The sequence below is a fragment of the Trichosurus vulpecula genome, chromosome 2 (assembly GCF_011100635.1).
Source record: "Trichosurus vulpecula isolate mTriVul1 chromosome 2, mTriVul1.pri, whole genome shotgun sequence".
In the NCBI taxonomy this organism is placed as follows: domain Eukaryota; kingdom Metazoa; phylum Chordata; class Mammalia; order Diprotodontia; family Phalangeridae; genus Trichosurus; species Trichosurus vulpecula.
In genome coordinates, this window is record NC_050574.1 from 880,690 (window position 1) to 903,030 (window position 22,341).

Sequence of the window (22,341 nt, forward strand, 5' to 3'; positions counted from 1 at the left end):
GCACAAAGGTTTGGAGGTGGGAGATGGGGCCCAGCACGTGCAGCACTCTGCCTGAAGCAGGAAGGTGGGGCAGGCGGTGAGGGGTCCTCCCTATCCCGACTATGAGCCTCACCTCAGGACAATCTTGAGAGGTCCTCCAGCAGGGGGCGGCCCAGGAAAGAAGGACATCAGACCGATCGGCCCCATTGCACGGCTAAACAAACTAAGGCTCCAAGACGGAAGGTAAGGTTTGCGGGCCATCCGCCCGAAGGGAAGCGACCCTAGGGAGCAGGACGCAGGCCAGGAGCGCGGGCCGAGGTATCCAGTCCCCGTTTCACCGATACACCATTTCCCAGAAGGCGCCTTCGAGGAACGCTCGTGCTGTAGTCAAGGCGACACCATGGGCGGGGCGGACGCGCTGACGGTTTCCATGGAGCCAGCCCGGGCCTAGGCTGCCGTAGGAGGAGGAGCTCGGGCTCTAATTGGCTGATAGACTGACTGTGTCCCGCCTACTCCTCGGCCGAGAGAGACTCTCCGCCGTTCCGCGTGTGCGCGTGCGCAGTGGGAGCTCGCTCCATCAAGGCCGGAGGCATCTGGTGAGTGTGGACGTGAGAGTTGCGGTCTCTTGGGTCCCCGGGGGGCATCTGGGGTAAGCGGGAAGCTGCTCTCCGGTCCAGCTGGTGCCCTTATGGCCCATACCCTCGGTCCCGTTCTCGAGGGGCCGACGGCAGGCGGACGCTTCCTCCGCGGCCTAGGGCAAACAGCGGCTGCGCAAGAGAGGGGGGGGGGAGGAGATTTTGCAGCGCGGTACTTTCTGGGAAACGTAGTTTGTGGGCCTCCATGGGAATGGCGGTGTCTCAGTCTGCGCAGGCGCGGGAGGAGGAGGTTGCGCGCGCAGCCTCGTTCGCCTTTCGGGAAGTGTAGGCTAGGTGCTGGTGCAGAGGGAGGTGAGGACAGGAATGGGCGGGGGGAGGAGGAGGAAGAGTCGATGGGGGTGGGGTGGGGCCGGGCCAGGGACTCTGTAGGAGACACAGGAGAGTCTAGACCCCTGAGAGCATATGCTGACATCACAGAGGGGGAAACTGAGGCACAGGAGGGCGGGGTGAGAGATGAGTGCGGAAGGGGGAGGAGGAGGAGGAGGATGAAGAAGACTAGATGGGAGGGGCCGGAAACTGGGAGCTCCTGCTGTGTCCCTGGAGCACACGTGGACAGAAGCTGCAAGGTGTCTGACAGAAGGGGAAACTGAGGCCTGGAACCCCGCCCTGTCCCTGCCCTGGACACAGGCTTTAGGGAATGTGAAAAGAAGAGGAAACTGAGGCATGGGAGGAGGGAAGGGGGAGAAGTCCTGAGCCCAAGAACCCTGCCTTGCCCCTGGAGCACATGGGGAGCAACTGAGGAGAGGCTGGGCCTGGTCCTGCTCTCCCCACCCCCAGCCCCACTCCCTGCCTGGTCTGCTCAGGCCTCTGTCCGTCTGCCCGGTCCCTTTGTGGATTTCAGATTTGGGGTCAGCAGACCCCTGTGCTAGGCCCCACGGTGCCGTCCTGCAGAGGACATGAAGATGAGAAGTGAGCGTTTCTCTAAGCCACAGTTTCCCCATCTGTAAAATGGGCCGAGAAGGGGAAGCCTGACCCCCCTCCCATGGCCCCCAGTTGAACTGGTGGTGGAGAGCCCCTGAAGCTCCAAGTCTGGTTTGGGGTCCAGGAATAGGCTATTATTGCACCGAGAAGCTGGACTCAGGTCCTGTCCTCAGGCCACTTCCAGGCCTTTTGGAGCTGGTGGAGAGCACCTGCCCCTCCTGCTGGGGCATCCGGCCCTAGCTGGCCTCTGCCCATTTCTGGAGACCCCAAGCCTTCCCTCGGCCAGCCTGACTGCCCCGACTTCTTTGGCCCTTGCCCATCATCGTTACCTATCAGTGTCCAGGTTGTGGGGGTCCTAACCACCCCCTGGGGAGCCCCTGCCCTTGAAGACTACTAGGACTCTGGGGGCTAGAAGGTGGGGTTCAGGCAGGCCTGGGGGATTCTCCCCTCCCTCCCTGGGCCCGGGGTCCTCACCACAGCACTGCCTCTGTTTGACATAGGAGACTGAGGCCACAGACAGCTGCTTCTGGTAGACTCCATGTCTCTGGGAGCCCCCCCCAGAGGCTCCCCACGGGCTCCTGCCCCCAGGGAGCGGAGTGAGAGCGTGTATGCCCAGAAGAGCTCGGTGAGTGCCACCCCCCCTCAAGTGGTGGCCTTTGGCTCCCCTCCATCTTCCATTTGGGTGGTGACTGGGGGTGGGGGTGGGCTAAGGAGGTGCGAGGAAGGGCATGGAAGCTTGGGGGGTATCTGTGTAGAAACGCCCTCTCCAGAGAGCCATTCGTAAGCGCTTGGCCCAGTGCTTGGCATGTGGTTGGGGGTTACCCAGTGCCCGGGCTGTGTGTCCCGCGGTCCTCATTTGGTTGGACCTCGTGTGACTGGACGGAAAGCCTAAGGGGTGGGGACCCTGGCAGAAGGGGACAGGACCCCAGGAGGAGGGGATGAGGACCCCAGGAGGAGGGGATAAGGACCCTAGCAGGAGGGGATGAGGACCCCAGGAGGAGGGGACAAGGACCCCAGGAGGAAGGGGTGGGGACCTCAGCAGGAGGGGGCAGGACCCCAGGAGAGGCCCCACGTTCTCATGCCTTTGGGCCTTGCCCATCTCAGAACCCTTCCCAGTTTTGTTCGGGGGTTCAAAACTCCTCTCACTGTGGGGCAGGGGTGCATTTAGGGTGCCCAGGGAAGGCCATCCTTTTGGTCTCATCTTCCCCTGTGCAGCTTGCTTCTCTAGGACCTTGGACAGAACACCCCTCCCTTTGGCTTTCCCAGGGCAGCCCTCTCCTCTCTGCCTTGCCTTCTGCCCGGAGCTGGCCCTGGGTTCCTGGTGGCCTGAATCCCCCTCCGGAGCGCTCCTTGCCAGGGGCTGGTGCCTTCCATCCTGGGTCCTCTCATGTCCTCCAGGTTCCTTTCACCCTTCCCTCATCTGCTGCCTACCAACGTGCGCAGGTCCCCCATGCTTACTACCCTCGCTGTGCCCTAGAAAGAACCATCTATGCCTGTTGCTGGCACCTCCCCAGTTGGCCTCCCCCCTCACTTGCTGGCCTTTTCTCAGCCCCCTCAACATCCCTGGACACTTCTTCCTCTCTTGATTCCCCCACTTTTCATCCATGGCAGGCATGTCCCTCAGGGCTCTGTGCCCAATGTCCCCTCCATCGCTGTCTGTCCGGAGGCACAGCTTGTCATCTCCTGTTTTTTGGAGGGTGCCACGGCCCTCTCCACTCCCTACCTCAGTCACTTCTTCCCTTTCTGTTCCCATCGTGACCCCCCCCCCCTCTGCAGGCCACCCTGCACCCAGCCACCCAGGGGCTGTGCTTCTGCCCCCAGCCCTCGGGTGCATTTTTCCTCACTTTTCTGGGCAGGGATGCATGGCACCATTCCCTGCTGTGGCCTGGCTCCTTGCGCTTGGCACACTCACCATCTCCTCCTGCCTCCCTTGGACCCTGAGCTCCCTGCAGAGAGCAGGAAGGCCCTGGCGCCATTGGGGGCTTCCTCCCTGTGAGGCCCCTCTGGCCCTGGCTCTCAGGCGGTCCCTTAGCGCATGATATTCTCTGATAACTGAATGCAGGGTGAGGGCTCCCTGAGGACTGAGGAGGGTGCCCCTAAAAGTAAAGGGGATTCCACAGGGGAATAGGAGAAGGTCGGGAGGATAGACTGAGTGTGCAGACAGCAGGGGTGCCAGAGCTGAGGCTGGGCTGGGCCCCTCCTCCACTTCTCTGTTGTCTTGATATTCCCCCCTTCAGCATCCTTGGGAGGAGCTGCACCAGACCCCACGGGAGAGAGAGGCTGGGGGCCCCAAGTTCAGGGGTCCCCACAGAGCAGAGCCCAGTGACAGCCTGACGATGCCAGCCACCCTGGGTTCCCTGGGCCTCCAGCATGATGAGGAGGCCGCCTGGGGCCAGGGCTCCAACAGCCCTGAGGCTTCTCGCCAGCGATTCCGGAGGTTCCGCTATCAGGAGGCAGCTGGGCCCCGGGAGGCCCTGACCCGGCTCCGGGAGCTCTGTGTCCTTTGGCTCCGGCCGGAGGTCAGCCCCAAAGAGCGCATCATGGAGCTTCTGGTCTTGGAGCAATTCCTGAACATCCTTCCCATGGAAATCCAGACCTGGGTGCGGATGCAGGGGCCACAGAGTGCTGAAGAAGTGGTGGCCCTGGTAGAAGGTCTACAGAGGAACCCAGTGAGGCTGATGCAGTGGGTGAGGCTGATGGGGGTGGGTGAGACTGGGGGTGAAACTGAGGGGGGTGGGTGAGGCAGAGAGGGCAGGGGAGGCTGGAGAGAGCAGGGGAGGCTGGGGGGTGAGCCTGGGGGGTGGGTGAGGCTGAGGGGGCAGGGGAGGCTGGGGGGAGCAGGGGAGGCAGGGGGGGAGGCTGGAGAGGGCAGGGGAGGCTGGGGGGCAGGTGAGGCAGAATCTGAGGCTGGGGGTGAAGCTGGGAGAATGGATGAGGCTGGGGTGACAGGTGAGGCAGAATCTGAGGCTGGGGGGCGGGTGAGGCTGGGGGTGAGCTGGGGGAGCAGGGGAGGCTGGGGGTGAGCCTAGGGGGCAGGTGAGGCTGAGGGTGAGGCTGGGGGGGGCAGGGGAGGACAGGATGAGGGGCAGGACTGCAGGTGAAGCCAGGTGAGGGTGGGGGGCAGGGGGTCCTCCACTCTTGGTGCCCAGAATCTAGGCTGGGCACTGCCCTGTCTCTCTTTTGAGGATTCCTTGCCCCAGCAGACTCAGGCCAGGTCTCGCCTCCTCCCATGCCATCCCCTTTGGCAGGGCCACAGCTCTTCCTGGGCTCTGCAGGGGCCGACCTCAGATCCTGGGACCTCCTAGCCTGTCAACCCACTCACCCCTTTAGGGCCAGGGAAGCTCTGCCTCAAGGGGAGGGGCCCACTGAGTCTCACCCATTTTCTTCAGATCATGGGTCGCATCCTGAGACAGGAAGGACTTTCTGCAAAGATGGAGTCCCCCAGCGTCCAGCCAGCAGCCAAAGGCCTTCAGAGCAAAGGCTCAAAGGAGGAGGAGCCACCTCCAAGGCCTCAGCTGGACGCCCAAGAGGAGGCAGGCCAAGACGTCAAAGAGGAGCCTGCTGGGCCTCATGAAACAAGTGCGTGACGGAGTGGCCATGGTGGTGCCCAGTACAGGGAATGGAAGGGGCATAGTGGGCGGGGCAAAGGAGGGACCAGGTGGCTGCCCTTGGGGGACCCAGAGGAGGAAGTGGGCCCTTGGAGGGGAAGGCCTGGGGGTGGGGGGCGAGGGAAGGAGAGAGACAGAAATAGAGACAGGGAGGAAGAGATAGAGGTAGAGGCAGGAGAGAGATGGAGAGAGAGACAGCGATAGAGACAGAGAGAGGGAGAGAGACAGAGACAGAGATGCAGAACAGAGACACAGAGATAGAGACAGAGAGAGGAGAGAGAGAGAGAGGAAAGAGACAGAAAGACAAAGAACTGAGAGAGAGGAGAGAAGAGGTGACAGAGATAGAAGAGAGATAGAGGAGATAGAGGATAGAGGAGAGAGGAGGAGACAGAGAGAGAGAGAAGGTGGGAGGAGCACCCAGGGCCACTGAGGCAGGGGTCAAGATGGGGGGCTCGCACCCTTTTCACGGGCTTTTTGGGGCAGCTTGGAGGCAGCAGGAGGAAGAGTCATTGGATTCCAGGTGTGGTTCTCTTCTTCCTGGCCTGAGCCCTTGGGAGATGGTGGACAAGTTGGGCTGGGCCCTGTCTGCTGTGCCCTGGCCCAGAGGCCCTGCCTGCCAGCTGAGTCTGTGGAGGTATGCCCAGGGCAGTGCAGAGTGGGGAGGCCTCAGGCTGTGGACCTGAACCTGCCCTGTCTCCTCCCTAGCTTCACCCACTCCCCAGATCCCTCCTCACCCTCAGGAGGGAAACAGCCACCATCCAGAGACGTCAGCCTCCTTCCTGCCTTCAGGATGCCAGGTGAGCTCTGCCAGGGGAGGCTGGCCTTGTTGGTGGGTAGGGTCCTGGGCACAGCCCTCCTCTGCCCCTCTTCTCTCTCTCAATTGTCTTCCCCTCCCCTCCTCTCTCCCTGCTCCGCTCCCCCAATCTTGACTCCAAATTACCCTCTGTTGCCCCATTGCTCCTGCCTCCCCTTGGTAACTGAGGCCTTTGGGGGGCCCTGAGACCTAAAGACATCAGGCAGCAGGCCCAAGGAAACCAGGCCCTTTCTCTGCCTTTGGGAGGTGCTGTAAGGAGATGGTGATGCACATCTGGGACCTTGGGATTCTGTGCTGCTCCCCCCCTGCCCCCAGATGCCTTTGAGAGTCGCCCATTGCTCCCAGACCTTGGCTGATGGACTCCCTCAGAGCCACCTCGTGGCCATTTCTGAGCTGGGGGACACTGGCCAATCCAGTGCTTTAGTTTGCTGGGGAGGGGAATGTCTGAGAACCTGACCTGCCTGTGCATCTTCAGGAGCCCACAATGGGCCAGTGAGGGGAGCAGTTTGAGGTGGGACTTTAAAGAAGCCAGAGGTCAGTAGTTGGAGTGGAAGGAAGGGGAGCATGTCAGGCTCTGGGACGGCCAGAGGAAATGCCCAGAGTCCGGAAATGGAGGGTCTTGTTTTTGGAACAGCCAGGAGCACCTGGGGGAGGGAGGACTGAGAAGACTGGGAAGGGGGAGGGGATGGGTGATAAAAGGCTTTGAATGTCAAACGAAGCATATTTTATTTGCTCCTGGAGGCAGTGGGGAGATTACTGAGTAGGGGGTGACATGGCCAGACTTGTGTTTTAGAAACATTACTTTTGTGGCTGAGTGGAGGATGGATTGGAGCGGGGAGACCCAAGGCAGGCAGGCCCCCCAGCAACTGTTGCCATAGACCAGGTGAAGAGTGATGAGGCTCCCTCCAGGGTGGGGGCAGGGTCAGAGGAGAGGTGGCTGGTGTGTTGGAGAGATGCTGCGGAGGTGAAATGGACCAGAGGTGCTGCAAGGGGGTGAAATGGACCAGAGGTGCTGCAGGGGGTGAAATGGACCAGAGGTACTGCAAGGGGGTGAAATGGACCAGAGGTGCTGCGGAGGTGAAATGGACCAGAGGTGCTGCAAGGGGGGTGAAATGGACCAGAGGTGCTGCAGGGGGTGAAATGGACCAGAGGTGCTGCAAGGGGATGAAATGGACAGGCCTTGGCACCATATTGGATCTAGGGGGTACGACTGGGGTTGGGAGCCTGAGAGATGAGGTGGATGGTGGTGCCCTCTCCAGTGACAGGGGAAAGACAATGAGTTCAGATCTGGACCCTCTGAGTTTAAAATCTACATTGGACATCCAGTTCAGTCGGAAAGGCCACTGGAGATGGGAGATTGGAGATCAGCAGAGTTTGGGGCAGTGAAAGGTAGAATTGAGAATCTTCAGCATAGAGATGATCATTTAATCCATGGGAAAGGATAAGATCCCCAAGTGAAGTAGTATGGAGGGAGAAGAGAAGGAGGCCCAGGACAGCCTTGAGGGACACCCAAGGCTAGAAGGAGTGACCTGGAGGAGCAGCCAGCCAAAGAGATGGAGGGATCAGAGAGGGTGTCCTGAAAATCTAGAGGAAAGAGTGACCAACAGTGTCCAAGGGTGCAGAGACATCCAGGAGACAGGCCTGAGAAGAGACCATTGGATTCAGCCACTGCGAGACCACTGGTCACTTTGGGTGGAATGATGAGGTCAGAAATCAAACTGTAAGGGGTTAGGAAGAGTGAGAGGAGAAAGTGGAGGTACTGAGGCCTTTTGGGGGAGTTTAGCTACAAAGGGCAGACAAAATGTGGGAAGAGAGTCAGCGAGGATGGAAGGGTTGAGAGAGGGTTTTTACAGGATGGAGGAGACACAGGCCTGTTTGTAGGCTGGGAGAGAGGGAGAGATTAAAGGTAAATAAGAGGGGGATGGTGGGGGGGCATCTTTTGGATGAGACAGAATGGAAGGGGTCTCATGGGCAGGTGGAGGGGTCAGCTTTGGTCAGGGGTCAGTCCCGCCTCATCATGGGAGGTGGGCAGAAGCACCCGAATGATGGGAGGGGAGGAAGAAGCAGGGGTCTCAGCTGAGAGTGGGGGTGATAGAGGAGGGCCATCTGTGGGAGGAGACTGCATGGAAGGGAGTCACTTGGGCAGGTGGAGGGATCAGTCTTGGTCAGGGTTCAGCCCTGCCTCATCATAGGAGGGGAGAAGGAGGAGAGGGGCAGAAGGTACCTGAGTTATGGGAGGGGAGAAAGAGGGGAGGAGAGGCAGCTCACGGTGAAATGGCCTCCATTTAGGAGGCAGGGTCTCATCTGAGAGTGGGGGGAGAAGAGGGAGCTGATGAAGGAGGTAGCGTGGGATTGCCTGGCGGCAGGGAGGGCCCAGTAGGGGGTGTCAGAGCCTGGCTTTCTCCACCTTCATTCACCATCATGTGTGTATGTGTGAAGGAAGTGAATGGTTGAGTGAGCCAAGGCTGAGGCCTGGGGGGATATTAGAGGTCAGGGGATTCATGAGAAGACAGTGTAGTGCTGAGCTGGTTCCCCAAGGGTTCCAGATAGGGAGAAGAGGAGGGGGCGGTTGGTGCAGGGAAGGCTGAGGGGTCAGGGAGGGGAGGGGTATGTAAGGGGAGCCAGAGGGAGAGGGGGAAAGCCAATAGATCATGGTCAGATAAGGGGATTCCAGAATTCTAGACCATGGAGGTGAGTAGCCATGGAGGTCCTACGTTTGTGGGTGATGCCAAGATCTAGGGTGTGGCCGAGGGGGGTAGAGGTGAGAGGTTTGGGTGTCTGAGGGAGAGTCAGTGTCTATGTGGGAGTTCCTGGGTGGGAGGGCAGGAGCTGGCACTGAGCTCACGGAGGGAGAGTCCAGGATCTGTGGACTCTGACCTCAGGAGAGGAGAGGTCACTGATTGGTGGAGGGATGGGGAGAAGCCAGAGACACCAGGATGAGTGTGGGAGGGGTCCAGGAAGGCCAAGAAGGTGGCAAAGACTCAAGATGCAGCTCCTTACATTTGGAGCAGGGCTCCTGAGTCATTGAGGACATGCCAGAGAGGAACGGAGGAAGGCGTTTTCCTCTTTCTTGTCATCTTGCTATGTGAAGCCTATAGCCTGTGGGACCTAATGGACGGAAAGCTGGCTTTGAGTCCAGGAAGACCTGGGCTGAGCCCTGCCTATGTCATGATGGTCATTTTTTCTGGCTGTGTGACCCTGGGCAAGTCACTGCCTCTTTTGGTGCTGTGGACAGTAGCAGAGACAGAGACGGGGACAAGGATGGGTCAGGGATAGGGACAAGGTCGGGGTTAGTGACAGAGACAGGGGCAAGGACAGGGTCAGGGACAGACCATTGCGGCTCAAGGCTGGGGCCTCCTGACCTCACCCTCCCTGGAGGTCACTGGGAATGGTGGGGGGCGGCCCCCATGGGTGCTGCGGGTCCCTGCTGGGGGAGGCCCTGGCTGAGCCTGGGAGAGGAGGGGAGGGAGCAGGTGTGTTTTGTGAGTTCAGATTTGGAGATGGGACAGTCAGCGTGGTGTGATGAGTCCATTGTTATGGGCCGGGGAGACATGGGTTCAGATCTTGTCTCAGAGGCCGAGAGAACTGAGAGATGCTGGCTAAGTCCTTTCAATTCATGGAGCCTCAGTTTTCTTGTAGCTTCTCAAATTCTGAGTTGTAGGGATCCGCATTCTACATATGTTGGAGAGTATTGAATTAAGTGGGAGATGTCTGCATCTGTCCTGGGATCTGTCTGACCCAGGATCCATCTGTCCCAGGATTTGCCTGTCTGGGATCTGTCTATCCCAGGATCTGTCTGTCTGGGATTGGAAGGAATCTGTCCAGCATTTCTCTGTCTGGGATCCATCTGTCCAGGAGGTCTGTGTCCCAAGATCTGTCTGCCCCAGGATCCATCTGTCCCAGGATCTGTCTGTCCCAGGATCTATCTGTCCTAGGATTCATCTGTCCTGAGATCCATCTGTCTGGGATCTGTCTGTCCTGGAAGCCATCTGTCCAAGATCTCTCTGTCTAGGATCCATCTGTCCCAGGATCCATCTGCCCTGGAAGACATCTGTCTGGGATCTGTCTGTCGTAGGAGGCATCTTGTTTAGGATATGACTGTGCCAGGAGCTCTGTCCAGGACCCATTGTCCAGAGGTCCAGCAGACTAGAGCTCAGGAGAGAGTGAAGAGCTGGAGTGTCACTGTCACAGGAGCTGGTCTGGTGGGACAGCTGTACCAGGAAGGTTCTCTTCACATCAAACAAGTTTGCAGGCTCCCCAGATGGGGGGCAGGATTCAAATCCGGGTCTCTCCTACTTCCAAGCGCAGTGCTTTCTACTACCTGCTCCATCTTTCTTGTGTGTACTCCTCAAGCTATGTCCCCTCAGTCTTCTGTGTGCTCTTGGAGCTGTGCCCGTGTGGCCAGGATATGTTCACAAACGAACCAGATCCTCCACATCGGGCCTGCCGAACATGGCAGCAACCATTGATGCCCCCAAAGGTGACTGGATTACTGCAGGAAAAGAAAAGGCAATGGGAGGGAGCCTCCAGGGGCCACCCCAGCGGAGGCAGCAAGCTGTGCAGGAAGGGGCTGAGCGGGCTCCGTAGGATGCCAGGCAGGCATGGGCCAGGACAGCAGTGAGCCTTGTGTTCATTTCATGTCCTGTGTGTGAGGTCAGCATGCCTGGTTCGTGAGAGCAGAGGAAGGAAAGGGCTGTCCTCTTGGGAAAGCATGAAGCTTGACTCATGAGGGCCTTGGCAGTGGCCAGCATTGTGGAGCACCTATAAAAAATGGATCATGATCCTTGGAAAAGACAGGAGTCCTGGAGGCAGGAGGAGGAGGACCAGTCTGAGGCTGCAGGGGCCATCGGGCCAGTGCTCTCGGCCACCTCGACATCTGCCACAGAGAGATCGCTGCTCCCTTCCAGCTGGGGGCGTTGCTTGGAGTGACTGATGGAAACTCAAGGAGGGGTCTCCAAAGGGCTGCCAAAGTTGTTGGCCCCGGAAGGAAAATCTAGAAGGCCCGGGGGTAGGTTCATTAAAGGTTTTCCTTTGGAAAGTGATCAGGAGGGAGGTGGATTTGGGAAGTGCCCAGTTACCTAAAAAGAGAGGGCGTGGGTTTTGAATATGTAGGTAGGCCTCCTAATGATGGAGAGGGGAGAGAACCCAGCAGCTCCTGGGAGAAGCAGGCCTAGCTGAGGAGGAGGAGGGTTTGAGGGGTGGGAGCTGGCACCAACCATAAGGCCCCAGGTTCAGGTATCTGTGTGGCGACATCGATTTGAGCACAACTGGGCATGTTTGGCTTCAGAAATACCATGGAGGCCGGTTGGATCAGGACTCCTGACTGGAAGGGTTCTTCCTGTATCCAGATAAAGGTTAAGGTTCTGTGTTTTTGTCTGGTAGAAAATCAGATGCCCATGAAGAAAACCAGATGGGGGTTGGCCACCAATGGAGGCAGGGATGTTCTCTTGGGTTGGGGGAGGAGGAGGATGGCAAGTGAGGGGGAGGGCCTCTGGAGAGTAATGGGAACTTTAGGGAGGGAGACCACTCCATCATTGATGTAAAGATAAGAAAGGATAGAGGCCAACACTGTTCTGCTCCCATGGGCTGATCCCCCTGAGCTACACGTCCAACCCCAGTCTTTCTCCTGAGCATCAGTCCTGCATCACCCATTGCCTGTTGGACATTTCCAGCTAGAAGCCCTGGAGACATTTCCAATTCTCAGCTGGTCCAAAATGGACACCATGATCTTATCCCTTAAACCCTCATGTCTTCCGGACTTCCCAGCCTCCCAGTCCTCCAGCTTGCTAACCCCACACACCTCCCTATAATCTGTTGCCTCATCTTGCTTCACTCTCCATCTCATCTTTGTGTCTTGGCACTGACTGTTCCCTGTACTTGGAATGCCCTCTACCTCATCCTCTGGCCCTCAAACACTGCCTATCACTAAACCACCTTGTGTTTACATTTATTCATTTATGTTTATGCTGTCTCTACTTGTGTGGATTAGAATGGGAGCTCCTTCTGAGTAAGAGTTGTTTCATTCTTTGTTCGCAGTTCCTAGTACAAAATAGGCAGGTGAGAAATGCTTGTTTATTGGTTGACTGGTAAGTAGAATTTATGGGCAAAGAACACTAGGAAGACCACTTTTGCCAGGATCTTGGTGGAAGAGGGGGTGCAGTGTCCAATGAAGCTGGAAAGATAAGTTAGAGCTGGGTTGTATGGGGCTTTAAAAGCTAAACACGGAGCTATTGGCCTTGGTTGAGAAGGGGAGTCACAGAATTAGGTCTGAATTTAAGGAAAATCGCTTTGGCAGCAGTGGGAAGGAGACAAGGAGACCAATGAGGAAGCTGCTGCAGTAGTCTAGGCGAGAGGTGATGAGGGCGTGGACCAAGGTGGTCTCTGTGGGAGTGGAGAGAAGGGGCTGGATGACAGAGATATGGGAGCAGAATGGCAAGATTTGGCAACTGATTAGATATATGGGAAGACAGAGAGGCATCTAGGACATGGCTAAATTTGGGATGGCAGTGTCTTCAGCAGAAATGTCTATGTGTGTGCTCTGGGAATTGTCAGGATGATGATGATAACTGAACCCATGGGAGCTGATAAAATGTCCTAGTGCGAGCGGAGAAGAGGACCCAGGACACCCTTGCCAGACATCCACAGTTAGGAGGGTGATGTCAGTGATAAGTCAGCAAAAGAAATGGAGAAGGAGCAGTTATTTGTATCTGCAGAGCTTAGCCCCATGCCTGGCACATAGTTGGTATTTAATAAGTACCTGTTGAATGAATATGTGAGTGAGCAAATGGTTGGCCAAATGTGACTTGGCATGGGAACAAAAGAATGTGAGTGAATCCCATCTTTGATGTTATTACGTATGTCACCTTGGGAAGGTCACCTCACTTCCCTAGGCTTCAGTCTCTTGCATTTTAACAGCAGGGGCTTGGAGCCCATGGCCTCTGAGGTCTCTTCCGGCTCTAGAGTGAGTGTCCCATGATCCTTTCCCTCTGTATTGCTCCTTCCCTGTTTTCTCAGCTCAGCCAGTTCCAGTGTGCTATATTGCCCCTCCAAGGTGGACATTCATTTGACTGAGAAGCTCTTGAAATCGAGCATCTTGAAACAAACCTTTCTTCTGTGGTGGGATTTTAGAAATAGTGCGGGTAGAGAACAAGAGAGAGTCCTTCCAGTCACAGCATCTCTTATGTAATTCATTCACCAATCCCTGTCACCATGGCTGCTGTCTTCCAGGCACTGCACTCGGACTGGGGGGAGTCCAGTTCCTTTTTCCTGCCCCATTCTGCACCCCCTCCCCCCAGGTCCCCTGTGCTAGGCAACTTCTGATCCAGGGATGTTTCCCCAGGAAGAGTGGGGCCTGCTGGACCCCTCCCAGAAGGAGCTGTACTGGGACGTCATGCTGGAGAAGTATGGCAGTGTGGTCTCCCTGGGTAAGGACTGGTCTTACTCTTTGGGCTATATGTGGGTGGATCATCAGGAGGCTGGGAGGTGTGGGAGTGGATTGGTTGGAACTTGCAGGACACAGGCGAGGGGGTGCAGGGGGAGTCAGAAATAAAGACCTTGGGCAGACCATGTGATGGGGCCATGTATCACCAAGGCAATATTCACAGCAGCTGCTATTACTATGAATATGCCAGCGTGGTTCTGAAATGCAAAATATAATACTCTTCACGTAGAAGACAGAAGCAAAACATTTATTCAGACACCAGAAAGGCAAATCTATCATAGCAACAAAGAAGTTAATACACATTATCACTACAGGGAGCAACTCCATCCCAAAGCCTTCCCACAAACACTCACAGTCCTAGCTGCTGGCCTGTGTCTTCTCTCTCCACCGCAAACTCCTCCTTCATGTGACTTAGGCTTCCACATGGCTTAAGCAGGTCACATGGGCCAGTTAATGGTTGGGAAAGGTCTTCAAATTAAGCAAAAATAACAATACAGGCCAGGAGGGGAGGGCTGCAGCAGGATTTTCAGTGAGAATCACAAACTCATGGCATGGTGAGGCTAGGGGATGTTGGAGCTTATCTAGTTTGTGACAGTCATGGTGGGGCTTGAACTCGGGTGTCAGGATTCCCAGACTTCAAACCACACATTTGATGTCTGGATAGCCTTGAATGCTGAGCCAGGAAGGGGCTGGCTACTTGGTGACTGCTTGGCTTCTCCAATTCTTAGTTTTCTTGTCTGTAGTACTCAAATGGGTCAGCGTGGGGACCTCCTCTCCCAGTATGGGGCAGTGTCCCCTAGAGGTGGTTGCCAGCCCCTTTGGCCAGGGGCCATCTGTGGGTTTGCATCTCTGCGGGGCAGAGGTGGGCTCAGAGAAGGAGGGGTCGGATGACCCCTCCACTGAAGACACCTTGGAGATGCTGATTTGGGGGTGGCTGGTTGAGTGGCATCCAAGATTAACTCGGGCTCCTGCTCAGCTCTGCCCTGCTTGTGGGCAAGGTTACTCTCATCTTTCCGAGGGGCTGTGAGGGACATAGCATCATCTGCAGACCTCGCTGCCTGTAGGGGTTTGATCCTTCCATCTGCACTTCCCACGACAGCAGTGAACCCCTTGGCCAGGCAGAAATTTCCCTGCCTTGTGCCCTGCCTCTCTTGGACTAAGACCTCCTACTATGTAGGGTTTGGGAGACCCCTTGCTTGAGGAGCACCTTGGGCCAGTGCAAATGAGGAGCACTTTCTTGTATCCTCTGACCCTTTTGGTCAGCTGGTATGTCTGGTGCTGTGGCCACTGCCACCCTTTTTTCATCTCACACCTTTCTCAAAGATAGCCTTGATCTGGCATCTGTCCTACTCATGAAGGACTGATAGAAATGAAGGCTGATATCCTCTGTCTCCTCCCTGTGACTTTACTCCAGATTTCCTGACATTCAATGCCCCCATGCTCAAATTGGGTCACCTTCAGTGGGTTGGTCTGGGTTTCTGACTCCTCCTCATGGTGGTTATGTTGGGAAACCCAAATTCTTGGGCACTGTGCCAGTGGATGGATAGTAGCAAACTCTGGCCCTGGTCATGTGCATTGTCCCAAGGACTCATCCCCACCAGGTTGGCTGGAAGAAGAGGAGATCAGGGGGACACGATGACCGTGGCAAGTGCTTTTTTCAAGGCTCTGCAAGGCTGTCATTTGGAAGTAGGATCACATTGTTCTGCATGGCCATAGAGGGCAGAACTTGGGGCAGCAATGAGGGAAGATGCCAGGAAAAGATTCCTTCATGATGAGAGCTGTCTCAGAGTAGAAGAGGCTGTCTCCAGCATCTTTTGGATCCCTTGGTGCTGCTCTCAACCACCTCAGAGAGTGTCTAACATTAGGGATGAGGTGAGGTCAAAGGCACAGCAGAGGTAGGTGGGACTTCCATGTCCCTGACCCCAAGCGCCAAGCAAAGTCTGCCTCCCCATTGAAAGGATCTTGGGAGGGTCTCAGCCATGCCTCCCTAAATGCAACCCATGTGCAGTGCATTGTCCATTGTTCCTCGGTCATTCCTTGGTCACCAGCCTGCGCTGTCATGGCGGCTGAGCCATAGCTGCCTTGGTCTTGGACTGCCATCACATCATTAACCAGAAGAATGATGAGAATAAGTAACCCTGGTACCCATTATCTCATGGGAGGCTCCTATGGCCCCAGGAGAAGGAGGCGCCTCGTGAGGCAGGATTTCTGTGGGAGTGGCTATGAGTGGAGGCCTTATCTGTTCCTGTATCCCTTTCTCATTTTTTGAAGATGTCAGCTTGGTGCTGAATCCTCTCCTCTTCATTATTTGTCTCTTATTCTAATCTGGTGTCAATTTTGACCTTTCCCTCTCCGCCCCCCCCCATTAGAGTGTATACTTCTTGAGGGCAGCAAGCATCTTTCTTTGCTTCCCCAGCCCTTAGTGCAGTTCCTTACACATAATAATTAGTGTTTGTTAATTGACTGACTGACTGGTCATATCTCCCCTCCTCAAGAGCTGATTATGAAACTACTTTGGTCTCACCACAAAGTTTTCTTTGTTGGTCAGTCCATTTCATTTTCGTGATGTCTGGTCCTCACTGTGTCGAGTGTCCATCGCCCCAGCTTTCCTGAAGAAAGTACACAAGCTGTCTGGGCAGGTGGCTCCCAGGAGCTGATGAGCCTCCGGTGTCTCCTTTCCTCTGCCCAATGTGTACTTATTTCCAGGGCCTCTCCCTCCTGCCCCTTCAGGGCGGATAACAGGGTGGAGGAGCTCTCCCGGCTCTCTTCCTCAATGGCTCTTAGGCTGGCTTGTGAGGCAGTGGTGATCTTTCCCGGAGACACCTTCATCTGCTTTCACTGCTTGGGGACCCGTGAACCGAGCTTGGCTCCTTCCTCCTCCTGGCTCCTGGTTTTACTTGTACAGAAAAAGTTAAGATTGCTATGTACCCAATCCTTCAGGCCTTTCTCAATTTAGACAAGGAATGTATGGCTAAATCCTGGTTTATTGGAAACCTGAATACTTAATTCCTAGCACCCGCAGGCCCCCTTTAGAAAAATGTTGTGGACTAGCAAGACACCAACAGACTCCAACATTTCCCTACACAAAAGGAAAACACCACCACCAGAAGAAAAGATTGAGTGGGAAACCATGAATTGATTAAACTTGTTTTTTAAAAAAATCCATATTAGATTTAACATGGTAGTATAAACATTACCCTACTAGGCTGTGTCCCTTTCTGAAATTCTATTTTTAAATGCTTCATTGACCCTTGGTTCTCTCTTTTTTCCTTCCCTACCACCATCTTAACTCGTGGCCCAGATGTCCTCTGGACAGGGCCCTTCCCTGCTGGTCACACTCTCCCCACTGGATGTTGCTCCCCCAAAGTCTCTGGCCTGGGGTGTTGCCTATCTCCATCCCCTAATGGGAGGGCCCCTTGAAGTTCCATCTCGGACCTTCCCCTTGTCTCTGAGTCAGCTTAGGAGCAGTCACCATGTCACTGGTCCGTCTGGCCAGTTTTGGAGTTGCCCTCAGATCTGCCCTCCCTCAGCCCTTTGGATTTTGATCTTCACCTCCCTTGGCCCCTGTTCTCATCGAGGTCACTGCCCAGTCCATCCATCCACCTAGCTGCCTCCGGGTCTGAAGCTTACTCCTCTGCCCAGAAATCACCCACCATTGGCTCCCTGTCACCTCTCAGCCAGGTGGTTGGCTCTTACCCCTGTGTTTCTAGTCTGACTTATTCCCTGTCCCCTCTACACTTACTCTCTGAACCATCCCCATGTTTCCCCAGTTGTTGCCTGTAGGTGCTGTTCCATTTCCCTCCTCCTCGCCTTTGTCCAAGCTGTGCCTCCCAGCTGGCATGCCCTCCCCCCTCCCTTCCTAAGCCTCCTTTGTACCCTCTACTTCCTCTTGACTTATTTCCTGGGTAGAGAGAAGGTCCTTGAGGGCAAAGGAGTCTTCACTCTTGTCTTTGTCTCCCCTGCACTGAGCATATAGTAAGTGCTTCATAAATGTGGACTGGAATTTGTGTTGAATAGTATACTCCTGAACTCTGAGCTGGTGTGATGAGGCCCAAAAAGGTCAGTTGTGGTTATTGTATGGGGGTCAGGTGGGCCTGAGGCAGAGATCAGGCAGCCACTGGCTTACAGAAGGATGGATGAGTGGATGGAACATTTATTGGTAACTAGGCGACCCCAGGGATAGGGCGCTGTGCCCTGGACACAAGAAGACCTGAGTTCAGATCTGGCCTTGGGCACTCACTAGCTGTGTGACCACGCTCAGGACACTGACCCTATTCTTGTCTCAGTTCCCTCATCTGTAAAGAGTGATGGTAGCGGCGCGGATGTCCCAGGATTGTGGGGGATCAAATGAGATCACATTTGCAAAGAGTTTAGCATGGTGCCTGGCACACAGTAGGTGCATAAGAAATGCCTATGGCCTTCCTTTGTTAAAGGCTCCTTATGTGTCAGGCCCTGTACTGAGTTCCTGATTAGAGGGTAGGGGGACACAACAATTACATACAAACCAGCTATAGGCAAGATGAGTGGGAAATAATCAACTGAGGGAAGGTGCTCACTGGCATGAAGGGAGATCAGGAAAGGCTTCTCGCAGAAGGCAGGGTCTTAGCTAGACCTTGAAGGAATCGGGGGAGTGATGAGGAGGCCTGGGGGATGGACAGCCAGAGAAAATTCCTGGAATCTGGGGAGACTTGGGCAGGCTTGTAGTTGGTAGGGAAGGAGCCAGGAGAGAGGGAGAGTAATTAAAGATAAATGAGAGGGGTGGGGAGTGATTTATTGGAGGACATGGGATGCAAGAGGGTCACTTGAGCAGGTAGAGGGGTCAGCCTTGGTCAGGGGTCAGGCCCCCTCATCATGGGAGGGGGAGAGGAGAGGGGCAGAAGGCACCCGAGTGATGGGAGGGGAGGAAGAAGCAGGGGTCTCAGCTGAGAGGGGGTGATAGAGGAGGGCCATCTGTGGGAGGAGACTGCATGGAAGGGGGTCACTTGGACAGGTGGAGGGGTCAGTCTTGGTCAGGGTTCAGCTCCACCTCATCATGGGAGGGGAGGAGGAGGAGAGGGGCAGAAGTTCACCTGAGTGATGGGAGGGGAGGAGAGGCAGCTCACGGTGAAATGGCCTCCATTTAGGAGGCAGGGTCTCATCTGAGAGTGGGGGGAGGAGAAGAGGGAGCTGATGAAGGAGGTAGCGTGGGATTGCCTGGCAGCAGGGAGGGCCCAGTAGGGGGTGTCAGAGCCTGGCTTTCTCCACCTTCATTCACCATCATGTGTGTATGTGTGAAGGAGGTGAATAGTGGAGTGAGCCAAGGCTGAGGCCTGGGAGGCTATGAGAGGTCAAGGGATTCACAAGAGGAGGACAGTGTAGTGCTGAGCTGGTCCCCCAAGGGGTCCAGATGGGGAGAGGAGGAGGGAGCAGCTGGTGCAGGGAAGGCTGAGGGGTCAGGGAGGGGAGGGGTATGTAAGGGGAGCCAGAGGGAGAGGGGGAAAGCCAGTAGATCATGGTTGGATAAGGGGATTCCGGAATTCTAGACCATGGAGGTGAGTAGCCATGGAGGTCCTACGTTTGTGGGTGATGCCAGCATCTAGGATGTGGCCGAGGGGTTGGAGGTGAGAGGTCGGAGGGAGAGCCAGTGTCTATGTGGGAGTTCCCAGGGTGGGAAGGCAGGAGTTGGGGGGAGAAAAAGATTGAGCCTGATACTGAGTTCATTCAGGAATGAAGGGGCGTGGCCTGGGGGTGTCTGCAAATTATAATTGAGTGGTAGATGTGAGCAGCATGAACCTCAAAGGAGAGGTCACTGAGTGATGGAAGAAGGGGGAGAGCTTCAAAGGGACAATGGGGAGCAAGGAGGGTTCAAGCCTCCATGAGCTTAGAAGAGTGAGGGAAGGGGCAGCCAGTGCTGGAGAGGGCAGCAAGAGAAGCTGGCTCACTGGGGAGACCCAGGTCTCAGTGACTGTGAATGGATAAATGAATGAAGCATTGACTTGAAGCTTCCCCTGTGCTGAGCAGTGTGTGTGTACATGTGGTAAAGGGCCTGCCCTCAGGGAGCTCAGTGAGTGGCCTGCTCAGTGGCCAGCAGGAATTCCTCAGGGGGATCTTCCCTTAAGTTTGGCCTCTGTTGCTTCTGGAGGCCTCAGTGCCCAGGGTAGGAGGGGCCCTTGCTCTGAGCAAGTGCTCTTAGTTCAGCAACGTTTACTAAGTGCCTACTGTGTGCCAGGCACTGTGTTAATCATTGGGAATACAGAAAGAGGCTCCCAGTCTGGGTGCTGGGCACAGCCTTGAGGACCTGAACAGGCTGGAAGTTCCTGGGGAGAGGGGTGTGGGGGTCACAGAAACACTTCTTTGACCTTGCCTCCTGCCCAGGGGCCCCTTACCCTACTCCCACCCTGCCCTGGGGCTGTGCCATGCCTTCAGCCCTTTCTCATCCTCCCCTTTGAGCTTTAGCCACAAGAACACCATCCTGCCTTTGGGCATCCTGTCCTTACCTGGAAGACTTTTCCCCTTCCCCCTCCAGCATGGATCAGGCCAGATGCTAGGTCCTCTTGGCTCTTTCATCTATCTGGTGGCAGCACAGCTTGTCCTTGGGCCCCTTTACTGGACTCCAGGGCTGGGAGGAAGCCTCAGACTCTCTTGTCCACTTGGCCCTACAGCTATGTGAGCTCCCTAAGGGACAAACTATTCTTTGACCTACCCAGGGCTCCCCGATGCACAAGTGCTTGAGACTGTATTGGGTTCTGATCCCTCCCCCTGAAGCCTGGAGAAGTTTGGGGGTGGGGCAGGCAGAAGTACTGTGCTCGATGGGGTGGAGGGGACCAGGAAGCAGCTGGAAGCCACATGAGCAGGGCAAGCGTTTCCCTCTGGGAGCCCTCAGGGTCATAGGGGTTGCCCTTAGCACATGACGTCTTGGTCCAGCGAGGCCCAGCCTTGGACTCTGGAAGCCCTGGGTCCAAGCCCTTTCTTACCAGCTGTTCGGTAGCCCACTAGCCAATCCCTTGGCCTTTCCATGGTCCAGGCAGAGCCTACCTGCCTCTAGGGCAAAGCTTCAGTTATCCAACTGCCCCAGTGGTCTGTTATTGTTAATTATGATTCCTTCCTATGACTGCTATGAATGAGTTGGCCACTTCTTCTCTGTGACAGGAATCCCTGCCCCCAAACCAGACTCCAAGGCCCTGATGGAGCACTCGGAGGAACCGTGGGGACCTGGTCTGTGCGCAACAGCAGAGGACAAGGCACGGCCTAGAGGCGTTGGCCCGCCAGGTGGGCCCCTGAGAAAGGGTTCTCCTTTACAGTCCCGTCTGCCTTGGGGGTAGCCCCTAGCTCCCTGTCCCTACCCACGGACTCTAAGGGAAAGGAGACACCTGGGCTTGACCAGTTATGGGCAGGTTTGGGTGGACCTCCAGCAGGGGGCCCTCCTTCCAGGAGCCCACCATCCAGTCTCCCCTTCCCCGGCAGGGATGCTTCTCTGCCCCCTCCCCGGGTTTCCCAAATATTCCAGAGGATATGGGGCAGTTCAGCATTCCTGGGGCTTCCACTCTGATGCCTGCATTCCCACTTCCTTTTTATTGGGAACTGGGGTAGAACTGTCCGCTCCCCACACGCCACCAAGGAACAAAGGGCCAAGCCACCCCCCCTGTGCCAGTCCCTAAAGCCTTTCTCTTTCTCTAGGAAGCAAGAGCCAGAACCACAAGGAGTGCCCTTCCAGGGATGGTGCGAGGCCCCAAGCATCTCAGCACCCGCTTCCCCAACAAGCCCAGGGAGATGGGCCGTGTCTAGGGTCCGGGAGAGGCCTTTGGACCACCAGGGAGCCAGGAAGCCCTGGAAGGAAAAGAAAGGCCCCCTCGGTCGCCTGGGACAGCCCTCCGGGCAGAGCTGCCCGAGGAGGGCTCCTCCCTGGGGGGGTGACTCAGCAGGTTCCTGGCGAGCAGGCCTCCTTGTGGATGGAGAGGGACAAAGGCTACTTTCCACAAGGCACCCTGAACTCGCTCCCAGCCGCGAGAGAGAAACCCTACGTTTGTGACGAATGTGGCAAAGGCTTCGACTGGAAGTCCGTGTTTGTCATTCACCAGAGATCCCACACAGGCCCGGCTGCCAGTCAGCTTGAGGAGAGGAGGGAGCCCCGAGATCCCAGGGACCCGAGGGCCAAGCCACGGGCGCCGCCGGGAGAGAAGCCCTATCGCTGCAGCGAGTGTGGGAAGGGCTTCCGGGAGCTGCCTGTGCTGCGCAATCATCGCCGAAGCCACACGGGCGAGAAGCACTACCAGTGCCAAGACTGTGGCAAGTCCTTCAACTGGAAGTCCCAGCTGGTCATTCACAAGAAAGCCCACGCGGGCCAGAAGCAGCACACATGCGTGGAGTGTGGGGAGAGCTTTGACTGGAAGTCCCAGCTGGTCATTCACAAGAAGGCCCACAAGAGGGACGCTCTGTAGGCAGAGTGCCTATGAGGGTGGCTGCTCCTCTGAACTGCCCGGAGCCAGGCCTGGCCACCTGGGACAGGGGAACTCCTGGTCTGCTCTGCCAGGATTCCTTAGCCATAGTGCCCTTGGGGAGGAGGGGGCCCTAAGGCCCCTCCCCCAGAGACACTAATCTAGGTAATAAACTCCCTTAGCGCCTCTGGGAACACTCATACCTTATTTCTTTTGTCTTCCTCCTCTTCCCCTTCCCACCCCCAAGCTTCCCACTTGCCAAGTAAGGACCAGGTCAGGGACTGGGCCTGGGCCTGGGCCTAATCAAATGAGCCATGTCATCCAGCCGAGAAGGCTGAGGGAGCCTGCAGTGGAGACAGGCCCCGGAAGATGAGGGAAGGGAAGGAGGCAGGCCCAGTCTCACAGCTCTCCACACCGGGGCTGGGCCAGACTGGGAAGAGTCTGAGCCCAGCAGAGGGTGGGGTGGTCCCCACAGCCCCAGAACACTCACACCACCCACAAGGTCCCA

At 56.3% G+C, this 22,341-nt stretch overlaps 1 protein-coding gene across 1 annotated transcript; it reads left to right on the plus strand.

Moving 5' to 3' along the window:
- Positions 1-504: 504 nt before the first annotated feature.
- ZNF446 (zinc finger protein 446) lies at positions 505-22,038 on the plus strand. Its single transcript, XM_036743202.1, has 8 exons — positions 505-575; positions 2,057-2,181; positions 3,794-4,243; positions 4,946-5,135; positions 5,870-5,961; positions 13,318-13,402; positions 20,548-20,667; positions 21,076-22,038. Exons 2-8 carry the CDS (start codon positions 2,095-2,097, stop codon positions 21,834-21,836), a joined length of 1,785 nt encoding a protein of 594 aa, XP_036599097.1. The 5' UTR covers positions 505-575; positions 2,057-2,094; the 3' UTR covers positions 21,837-22,038.
- Positions 22,039-22,341: the final 303 nt, after the last annotated feature.

Excerpts from the sequence above, each read along its gene's own strand:
- ZNF446 (XM_036743202.1), top strand. The coding sequence starts at position 2,095 with ATGTCTCTGGGAGCCCCCCCCAGAGGCTCCCCACGGGCTCCTGCCCCC. Across the intron at positions 4,244-4,945 it reads CAGTGAGGCTGATGCAGTGG|ATCATGGGTCGCATCCTGAG; the intron begins GTGAGGCTGATG and ends CATTTTCTTCAG. Across the intron at positions 13,403-20,547 it reads TGGCAGTGTGGTCTCCCTGG|GAATCCCTGCCCCCAAACCA; the intron begins GTAAGGACTGGT and ends TCTCTGTGACAG.